This window comes from Nerophis lumbriciformis, linkage group LG05 (genome assembly GCF_033978685.3).
Source record: "Nerophis lumbriciformis linkage group LG05, RoL_Nlum_v2.1, whole genome shotgun sequence".
NCBI lineage: Eukaryota > Metazoa > Chordata > Actinopteri > Syngnathiformes > Syngnathidae > Nerophis > Nerophis lumbriciformis.
The window spans coordinates 28019544-28030827 of record NC_084552.2 but is presented as its reverse complement, the minus strand read 5'-3'; the positions used below and the strand labels follow the sequence as shown (position 1 = coordinate 28030827).

The following is an 11284-nucleotide window of genomic DNA, read 5'->3' as shown; positions in this document are numbered from 1 at the left end:
CCCGGAAGTGAAGTCGCGTTTACTTTTTATTTTTCGCACGTTAGTTTTACTACATAATGAAATATAAATATGAATATGTTGTCACTTGTTTCATGTTTTATCGCTTTCAAGTACTGTAACTAACCAAACCCTCAAGACATGATAAAAGTAAGATATTCAGACATTAACATTCAAAATTCAGTGTATTTCCTGCTATAAAGTACATTTTTAGTAATGTGTATGAAATATTTGTCACATACCATTGTCTAAACAAACACAATACTAAAAACGAAATCAGGAAAACTTCCAGTAAGTTGTTTAAAAATACATTATGTCATGTAAATTAATTAAACGTCAAAGACTTTCCACAATTTAGAAATGTCGTTGAAAAAGTTCCACCACAAATTTTAAGAGATCACACATTCCTATTTCATAATTGTGTTTTCAGGTTTGTTTGTATATAACTTTTAATGTCAGTGTGAACAGTAAAAAGTTTTTTTTTTTTTTAAATCAGCCTTTTCATACGTGGATATAAATATATGTACCAAATGCAACTGCAGTCTGACCTATCAGGTCACGTTTAATTATCCGACATATACGTCTTCAAAATGTGACTAACAAAATAAAGTGTATGAATGAGCAGAAAACAGGCAGGGAAAGATTTAGCACTGATGTCAATGTCTCTCTTGAAATTGTCACTAAAGCACCAGGACTGACGCCCACTAGAATTGGAGCTATGCGTACTTGCATCATGTGACATGAGCACATCAGTCCAGGGGCACATTTTGTTCACATTAGAACGATATTTAAAAAAAATGTGAATTGCCGTATTTTCCGCACTATAAGGCGCACCTTCAATAAATGGCATATTTTAAAACTTCGCTCATATATAAGGCGCATAGAATAGACGCTACAGTAGAGGCTGGGGTTATGTTATGCATCCATTAGATCAGCGTTTCTCAAAGTGTGGGGCGCGCCCCACTGGTGGGGAATAGAGACATGACAGGTGGGGCGCGAGGAACGGGAGGAAATTTCACTTAAAAAAATTTTTTTTTTAATTATTATATTCTTAGATTATTTTTTTTACTATGCTTTCATTTTCTATACACGCTGTAAATCACGTTGTGATTCTGTCTGTGAAATCCGCTATATAAATAAATGGAAATTACCGGTACTTATTTTTACTGCAGGCTTTATATTTCTCGGTACGAGCGAAAGTTTGACAGACATAGCAACAGTAACTAATGGGGGCGGGGCTAAGCGGAACAAACTTTCGCGCGGATGGGTAGCAGGCTAATGTGTGGATCACAATTACACAAATATATACATTTGTGACTCGCACCTCAAAGGTCGTCGAGCCAGAGCCAGCGCCTGCAGAGAAACAAAAATCTGACGGGCACACACTGTGTCATTCACCGGGAAGCACTCGCGTCAAGGCAGCTCAGCCCCGAACTCAATGAGGTTTTAACAGATGTTGTGTGCGCGGTAAATTTGATCAAAACACGACCACTGAAAGCGCGACTGTTCTCTGCACTGTGTGAGGAAATGGGAGCTGATCATACAGCCGTGCTGTTTCACAGTGAAGCAAGGTGGCTCTCCTGGGGGAAAGTGCTGTCACTTGCCCTGTCTTGCCAAATGCATAGCTCCTCCTTTTTTTTTTGCAAAGATTGCAAAGTGGCACTTTTATTGTATTTATTATTGAACTTGAGGCAAGTTATTTGATTTATTATTGAACTTGATGCAAGTTATAACACTTTTTTTTTTTTTTATTGAACTTGATGCAAGTTATAACACTTTTGTTTTATTTATTATTGAACTTGATGCAAGTTATAACACTTTTTTTGATTTATTATTGAACTTGATGCAAGTTATAACACTTTTTTTGATTTATTATTGAACTTGATGCAAGTTATAACACTTTTGTTTTATTATTGAACTTGATGCAAGTTATAACACTTTTTTTTATTTATTATTGAACTTGATGCAAGTTATAACACTTTTGTTTTATTTATTATTGAACTTGATGCAAGTTATAACACTTTTTTTGATTTATTATTGAACTTGATGCAAGTTATAACACTTTTTTTGATTTATTATTGAACTTGATGCAAGTTATAACACTTTTGTTTTATTTATTATTGAACTTGATGCAAGTTATAACACTTTTTTTGATTTATTATTTAACTTGATGCAAGTTATTTGATTTATTATTGAACTTGATGCAAGTTATAACACTTTTATTTGATTTATTATTGAACTTGATGCAAGTTATAACACTTTTTTTATTATTGAACTTGATGCAAGTTATAACACTTTTGTTTTATTTATTATTGAACTTGATGAAAGTTATAACACTTTTTTTGATTTATTATTGAACTTGATGGAAGTTATTTGATTTATCATTGAACTTGATGCAAGTTATAACACTTTATTTATTTATTATTGAACGTGATGCAAGTTATAACACTTTTTGATTTATTATTGAACTTGATGCAAGTTATAACACTTTTTTGATTTATTATTGAACTTGATGCAAGTTATAACACTTTTTTTGATTTATTATTGAACTTGATGCAAGTTATAACACTTTTATTTGATTTATTATTGAACTTGATGCAAGTTATAACACTTTTTTTGATTTATTATTGAACGTGATGCAAGTTATAACACTTTTTTTGATTTATTATTGAACTTGATGCAAGTTATAACAGTTTTTTTGATTTATTATTGAACGTGATGCAAGTTAACACTTTTTTTTTATTTATTATTGAACTTGATGCAAGTTATAACACTTTTGTTTTATTTATTATTGAACTTGATGGAAGTTATTTTATTTATTATTGAACTTGATGCAAGTTATACCACAGCTGCACAGTTATTTTATTTATTATTGAACTTAATGTTATTTTATGTTATTGAGTTCAAATGTATACAACTTGATGTTCAATAAATTTGAAAATGTTAAAGCTTGGCATTAGCGCTAGTGTTGGGGTGATGGGGGCAGTTGGGGCTTGAAAACTCCCCCTTGTCCAAAGTGGGGGATGACAAAAAAAGTTTGAGAACCACTGCATTAGATGGAGCTGCTCTAAAGGGAATGTCAACAAAACAGTCAGATAGGTCAGTCAAACTTTATTAATAGATTACATACCATCTTCTGACAACTCTGTTCACTCCCAAAATGAATAAACAGCGGTTTTATTATTTTCCCCGAGGTAATGTCAGTGACGTGGTGTTTTGTTTATCTTTTAACAACAGCAAGGTATAACATGTAGTGCAAAATTTATATCACATAGTGGAGGGGAACTTTTCCCTGATTCAATAAACAGGTAAAAAACAGTGATACTGTTACGGTAACTCAAACGTTAGTGCAATCACAATATAGTAACACTTGAAATAGTGCGGAGCAATAACAATATATCAATAACTCAACGTTGCTCAAACATTAATGTCACACAACACAACACACAAAATAAACATGTAAAGCTCACTTTATGAAGTTATTCCTCATCCACTAATCCCTCGAATTCTTCTTCAGTGTCCGAATTAAACAGTTGGGCGGATACGGCATCCAACATGCCCGGCTCCGTCTCGCAGAAGTCGTCATTAATCGAGTCAGTGTCGCTGCTGCTCTATTCCCGTGTTCTACTGCGTGACTGATTGTCTTAAATTTAAACTCTGCGTCGAAAGCGTGTCTCTTAATTAGGAGCCATTTTGGGGTCTTTACATAAACAAATGGAAATGAAACGCCATGCCTCGCGCAGTCATATATCCCAGCATGCACTGCGCGCTTCTTCTTATACGGGGGCGGCTGCTTACCGTAGAAGAACTTCTTCTACGGGGGAAAATGAAGTCGGCGGCTGCTTACCGTAGTTGCGATTGTTTGAAACTTTTACCTGTTGGAGGCTCAATATTGGTCCATATATAAGGCGCACTGGATTATAAGGCTCACTGTCAGCTTTTGACAAAATTGGAAGTTTTTAGGTGCGCTTTATAGTGCGGAAAATACGGTACATAAAAATGCTAACAAACAATCCAAACTACCGGTAGATATCCGTTCCCTGCAGTGTGAACATAGTATAAGCACGTTTAGTATGAAGAGATTGAAACAAAGAACATTTAATAATTGTCTTTTATTATTGTGGCAATACAAATACACGCTTTACTTTGACTTCTGGCTCTGTGCTTGGGCTTTGAGCACCTTGACCACAATCTTCTGCTCCTCAATCAAGAAAGCACGCTTGATTCTGGACAATAAAAACACAAACATTAGAAAACCATTGTATCATACACAATGCTCTAGTGAGTTTAAAAATACATTCCAACTTTTACCTGTCACGCACACATTTGGCGCACATGGAGCCGCCATAAGCCCTGCTGACATGTTTCTTGGTCTTGGAGAGCCTCATCAGAACCTGAGGTCTCACAGCCCGGACCTGGTAAGAGAACATTTTACAGCAGTCATTGCTTTGTTTGATCATCTTTGCAACTTGCGGTGTAACAATTAATCGATATCAAATTATATTCATTGAAGAAAATCGAACAAAATCGAACTGAGCTCAGCTCATTGGCCTTCCAGGATTTAAAAAGGTATTTCATCAATTTTATCGATACTAGAAAAGAAAACATAGGCTGTCAAAACAACAGACTTTATATAAAGTTGTTTTCAGCACTTTAAATGATTAAAGACCATAAACATCACTTGAAAAGATCCAAGATGGCTCTCCACACAGGGCGACGTCACGAAGATCTTAGAGTCAACGTGTACTTATATATCTCACTTTCTTGAGCAGAGCTCAGAGGACATACCCTGAAAAAGCTTTTTATGATCAAGCAAGCTTAATAAAGCTAAGAGAGCACAGCAATTTCTGACTTTTTGACCCAGTGATGCTGAGTCCTTTTCTTGGGTAGCATGTTATGCTAACCAGATGCTCGACAACAAGCTAAAACCAAAACACGGCAGAAGAGGAGGAGCTGAACATGGTTAGCAAAGGAAGGCTAACTCTTTCAGTAATAATCCTGGCAAATGTTCAGTCTCTGGGAAATAAAACAGACAAACTTCAACTACAGCGACATGACTCAGGAAGGAGGAACCGCTTCTCTCGTTAAAGCATGGCACACGTAAGATTATTTCAAACTCTTGTTCTGAAAATGTGGCTTATCTGACTTTGAAGTTAAGACCATTTTATCTGCAATGTATTATTGTGGGTGCTGTGTACACACCCGCCCCCAAGGCGAACGAGGAGGTTGCACTGAAGGAATTACGAGACATGATCTATGGGCATGAAAATACATATCCGGATTGTGCTGTTATGATCTAAGGTGATATTAACCATTTTAATCTACAGTAATTCCCATACAAGAAATAACTGGAATATCTGCAACCAAACTTGCAGTTTGCAGTCGAGGTGGGAATCTCTAGTATCCAGTATTTATTTCAGTCACACTGGTTGATTTTTTTTGGCTAAAATATTACTAAACCAATTTCAACTCACTGAATCGTTTCGGATCGTAACGTTCTAAAAAATATGAGCCCCGGAATCATATCAGCGAACACAATTTTTGAAACAAATCTTTATAGTTATGACGTCACGGGATGGACATTTCTAATCACGGTTATTATTATTGCAGTATTTTTAAATGTGCTAAAATTTTTCTAAAAATACATACCGGTACTGTAATCTTTTAACCAAGTTGTATTTAAAAGAACAAAAAACTATTTCCTTTGTAGAAGAAACATTGTAGATAAAAACCCTTTCATTTTTAACTCAAATAGAAATGGAATGTGCATATGAAAACAAGGCAAGCATTATAAACAAAGTAATATGTCAGAAAAAAAAGTGAATATTGTGCAAGATAGCACTTTATAGACATAAGAGATAAAACAAATAAAAATAATTTTGTCCATACAGATAAAAATAGCGTTCATGTATGAGATCAAAATAATTAAGACATCTTTTTAAATCAATATTGAAATCAGAATTATTGATTATGTTAGGTAAAACAGAGTAGGGGTGGTATGTGAACGCCATCATATAGTTTGCAAGGTCTAATAAAAAGGCTATGAACAATTATCCATATTTAAAGACAAATATGTGTTTTTTTGTTCATTAATAATATAAACGTGTCATCTTTTTCTCATTACATGATGCCCTTTTATCTCTAGTTTTACATTTTGATGGATGTATTTTTTTTAAGTTATGTACATTTACATGTACATGCTATATTGGGACAGATCCATTAAGAGTTTGAGCCGAAATATATTGTATAGGAATTAACTATACACAATAAAACTAACAAAATGCTATGTCACATTAATGTTTTTTAAAGTAATAACTAACATTAAAAAAGCCCAAAAGTAATGTAAAAAATATGTTTACTTTTTGATATCAATACAAAACACAGCAGTTTGGCTAATGAAAAAGTCTAATAAACAATTATTCTTCTCTAACACAAAGTTTGGCCAACAAAATAAAACAGGAGTTATACCTATCACATGTCGAATACACAATCTTCACAGCCTGCATTCAATTCGATGAGATGACAAAACATTATAGCTAGCATTTATGTTATTTGAACACTGAAAGTTTGCAGTTAAATAAAGGACGAGTGAGCATCCCAGCAAACAAGATTTTACAAACAAGTTGTGGCAACATTCCCGACACATCGCCTGCTGCATGTTTTCTCACATTATATAGTCAGTCACAGCAGCTTATGGACGCTGTATTGAGAAAATTAATAAATCAAGTAGTTTTCTCCTTCGCTGTAAATTTTTAGTGTGAGACAAACAAGTCTGTCTCCAATATTGTCCACACCCGTCAACTAAAAACAGCAATGCACTCTTAAACGTACACCAAGACTACAGAAATGAAGCTAGGGAAAATTAAGTTAAACCAAGCACTTCACGGTTTACTCCGAGGGGAAACCTCCGTAGCATAGTCTGTATAGTCATGTTTCGCCCTGTTTTTTTCCAGCCAAACGATGCAAGTGCGCATGAGCCAGCGCTGCTGTGACTTAGGCCATGTCTACACTAAGTCGGATAACCCCTTAAACGAATAATTATTTAGTCTAAGCCTCGTTTCAGCCACACTAATCTATCGTTTAAGGTCCCCCTCCTCGGACAATGTTTTACACGGTTAAATGCGCCGTGTATTTCTTGAATCTCCGGCTCTTAGCTTTGTATGGACTCATTGATCGTTTACAAAATTAGTTCGGAGAGGAAGTGAAGTCAGAAAGACCGCGCCCCAAACAGGAAGGGACGTCAGAAAGACCGCACCACATCCAGCTTCATAACAACCGGAACTAACCACTGGAAGGATGGAGGAGAGTCATCCAGACATGCCCGTGTTTCTCCTTCTCCCCTAAATGTACAGACGCTTAAGTGAAGGAAACGCGCGATTGCAGCTATTTCGAATACCGTATTTTCCGCACTATAAGGCGCACCTAAAAACCACAAATTTTCTCAAAAGCTGACAGTGCGCCTTATAACCCGGTGCGCTTTATATATGGATTAATATTAAGATTCATTTTCATAAAGTTTCGGTCTCGCAACTACGGTAAACAGCCGCCATCTTTTTTCCCCGTAGAAGAGGAAGTGCTTCTTCTTCTACGCAAGCAACCGCCAAGGTAAGCACCCGCCCCCATAGAACAGGAAGCGCTTCTTCTTCTACTGTAAGCAACCACCCGCCCGCGTAGAAGAAGAAGCGCGCGGATATTACGTTTCATTTCCTTTGTGTGTTTACATCTGTAAAGACCACAAAATGGCTCCTACTAAGCGACAGGGATCCGGTTCATGAAAAGACGCAATCTCTCCATCCGCACACGGATTACTATTTCACAGCAATTGCCTAAAGACTTTCAAGAAAAGCTGGCTACTTTCCGTGCATATCGTAAAAACAAGATAGCTGAAAAAAAGATCCGGCCAGAGAACATTTATCAACATGGACGAGGTTCCACTGACTTGATATTCCTGTGAACCGCACTGTGGATACAACGGGAGCACGTACGGTGAATATTCGCACCACAGGGAATGAGAAGTCATCCTTCACTGTGGTTCTAGTTTGCCATGCTAATGGCCAGAAACTTCCACCCATGGTGATATTCAAAAGGAAGACCTTGCCAAAAGAGACCTTTCCAGCCGGCGTCATCATTAAAAGTTAACTCGAAGGGATGGATGAAGAAAAGATGAGCGAGTGGTTAAGGTAAGTTTACGCGAAGAGGCCGGGTGGCTTTTTTCACGCAGCTCCGTCCATGTTGATATACGACTCCGTGCGTGCCCACATCACGCTGGTTTTTAATATATTATTAAAGTTTGACTGACCTATCTGACTGTTTTTTTGACATTCCTTTAGCGCAGTTAGATGCAGCTTATAACACGGGGCGTCTTATAGGTGGACAAAGTTTTGAAATATGCCGTTCATTGAAGGCGCGGCTTATAACCCAGGGCGCCTTATGGTGCGGAAAATACGGTACAACACGTCTCAGAAAGCAAGAGAACTTTCGAATGTCCGGGTCAGCTGTGATTCTACTCACCGAAAAACGTTGTCTCTTCCTCCCGTGGATGTGATAAAAAAGGTAGCGTGCTTTGTATTACCTGGCCGTCGGGTGAAGACTACGGACAACATCGAATGCATTTGGACTGGCAAAGCAGACTGCATCAGTTATTGTCCCCCATGTATGTCAGACTCAACTTCTAGGTCCAGAGTATATAAAGCCACCAAAAACAAATGGACAGTGAAGGTGAAAGCAACAGAGTGAGGAGTGTCCTGACCAGATATCTAGATTCTGACATTTGTCATTTGTCTCATTGTGTACTTTTACTCGTCCATTAAAGATTTGATTAATTTATGATGGTTCATGTGTGATTCACTACTATAGGGCCACACCGCATAATGGATTCCAGTTAATTGAAATGCCACAACACTGGATATTGTTCAGATAAGTAAAATGTAATTAAGTAAAATGTAATTTAAGAACTTGCACACAAAGCAAAACTGGAGGTGACTATGACGTGTGCATTTTCTGCGCATGCGTACTAGGTCGCGTTGTGCCTGCGGACAGTGTTGCCAAAAATGCATTAATAGATGACGTTTTTTCAGTGATTAAAACTATAATACCATTTCTACACCGTTATTTGCAACCTATGGCATGCTCGTTACTTACTCCACGAAGTCTTCCTGGGCAGATGCCACAAGCTGACTTGGGGGCTTTGCCAACCTTCTTGGTGTAGAGGTACACGATGCGGTTACCAGGCGTCCGGGACCTGCAGGACACACGTAGGGTAATGTTAACACATACCTCCATGCTGCAGACTACAATGCAGGGTGGACACTTACAGTCTGGTCTTGTTAGATGCTGTGTTGTAGGACAGCCTACGTCGGTATGTCAGGCGCTGCACCATTTTTGAAGCTGCAAATTCAAGGGACTTGCGTTACTGTGATGCTAACATGCTAACGACGGTTATAGAAAACCATGGCACAAACGTCAGCCATGCATATAATTGGTGCGTATACGCGGTTTGAAACACATTCAGATTCATTGTGACAGTATTTATAACCATAGTTAGCTTCTGGCACCAGTTAATATGACTGTATAGCTTGCTTACCGAACCAGGAGAGTCACATGAATATTAACGTTTAAAACTCACCAATCAGAAAAATGACCACACGATTAAAGGCACCGATAAATGGCTAATATATAACTGTTCAAGGTAATCGACTGTAACCACATCTAAATGCCAGATTAGAGCGGATTCACAAATAATGATGTATTAGGGAGTTTACAACAACGCCATACGTACCGTCGTCGCGACCGGAAGAGGATGAACGACGACTGAAGTGGGAGGTTCAAGGCGCCTCGATGGCACTCGTTGCACTGCTCCCTGGCGGTGGGAGTAGTGTATTGCATGGTTTCCTTGCTTCTCTGCTATTCACTGCGAGTACAATATCCATCCATATATTTTTTAGATGCTACTAATTTAAAAGTAAAATAAAAAAAATTATCCAACGTAATCCAAACGTTCAAATGTTTTAATGTGGATTTGTTTTCAAGAAAAGTGCTTGTTAGAGACAATGCCTTCGAGTGCAGCTGGGATAGGCTCCAGCCTCCCGCGACGGCGCAACCCGAAAGAGACGAGCGGTAGAAAAATGGATGGATGGATACAAACAGACAAAAAAAGAGCACCAACCTAAAACAAGCTTTTCATAATGGAAGCACAGCAGTTACAACACAAGTTTTAGCCTTAAAAGGAACTGAAATGTTATTTTTAAAACTCACCCTTTGCAAATAAAGTATATTACATGTTATTACTTGGTTCATAAATATTGCATAATGACGACTTCTTTTTACATCCACGCCGGTGACCTCTATAGAGGTGGCAGCCTGCTCTACATTATTTATAAAGGCAGTGACGTGGTTAAATCCAGATGTGGGATTAACCTGAGTAACATCTGCAGGCTTAATCTGCGTCTCAATATAACATCCCATTTAAATTGTTATCCAATGTGTCTTTTGCTGTCTTATGTTACCCCCTCACTCTTTCCTGGGTTTGTGTTCATTTGGGAGGGAGGGCTTGCTGATTAGAGAAGCTTCACCTAAAGTGCACCACGTTACGCAATACATGCCGGGGCCCCTCCCACGCCGCCCCTCATCCTCCCCCTCCTCTCCTGCACTTCTCCTTGGGTATTTCTATGTAATCTGCCGAGATTTAAACCTGCTGCTCCTGTTTAATAAATCCAGCACGATTAAAATAGAATTACAGCTCCACTTTTGCCTTCCCGGATGACATCAGCGCAGCATGAAACATTTTTCCAGCCGAGCCCTGCCCCTTCCCTACCCCTTTCCTTTCTCCTGACGATTTGTCATCCAAGCTGGTGCATCTATCCCAACCCTGTCTGTCCTACTTGCATCAGTGGGACAGTTGACATCGGGATTAACCCTGTCATGCACACGACTGCGTCAATGTCGTCTTCCCTCGCATACGAGATCGTATAGTCCCTCCCTCCCCGCCATTAAAACTTTGTATGTCCGAATTCAAATTGCCAAAGGTCACGAGGATGCGGCGTTGTCCTTCTGTGATGTGAACTGGCTCTGTTTTAAATGACATCACAAAAGGCTAAACGTAATCTATGGGAGGTGATTGTTGTGTGGAAGAAATATCAGGTGCTAATTCTCTTGTTAGAGGGTGTTAGTACAAAACCCAAAACCAGTGAAGTTGGCACGTTGTGTAAATCATAAATAAAAACAGAATACGATGATTTGCAAATCCCTATCAACCTATATTCAATTGAATAGACTTCCAAGACAAGAT

General features: G+C 38.2%; 1 protein-coding gene across 2 annotated transcripts; it reads right to left on the bottom strand.

The window, feature by feature from the left end:
- Positions 1–4090: 4090 nt before the first annotated feature.
- On the bottom strand, positions 4091–9837 carry rpl34 (ribosomal protein L34). Of its 2 annotated transcripts, none has more exons than XM_061960961.1 (5): positions 9776–9837; positions 9312–9384; positions 9139–9238; positions 4309–4412; positions 4091–4223 (listed from the first exon to the last, which is right to left on the bottom strand). In XM_061960961.1, the coding sequence occupies exons 2-5, from the start codon at positions 9374–9376 to the stop codon at positions 4139–4141; spliced, it is 354 nt and encodes a 117-aa protein (XP_061816945.1). In that variant the 5' UTR covers positions 9377–9384; positions 9776–9837; the 3' UTR covers positions 4091–4138. The 2 variants fall into 2 exon arrangements, with proteins under 2 accessions (XP_061816945.1, XP_061816944.1); XM_061960960.1 differs by lacking the exon at positions 9776–9837 and adding an exon at positions 9623–9769.
- Positions 9838–11284: the final 1447 nt, after the last annotated feature.

Coding starts and splice junctions, on each gene's coding strand:
- rpl34 (XM_061960961.1), bottom strand. CDS start 9,376: ATGGTGCAGCGCCTGACATACCGACGTAGGCTGTCCTACAACACAGCA. Junction 9,239..9,311: donor GCATCTAACAAGACCAGACT/GTAAGTGTCCAC, acceptor TGTGTCCTGCAG/GTCCCGGACGCCTGGTAACC. Junction 4,413..9,138: donor GCCCAGGAAGACTTCGTGGA/GTAAGTAACGAG, acceptor TTCTCTTACCAG/GTCCGGGCTGTGAGACCTCA.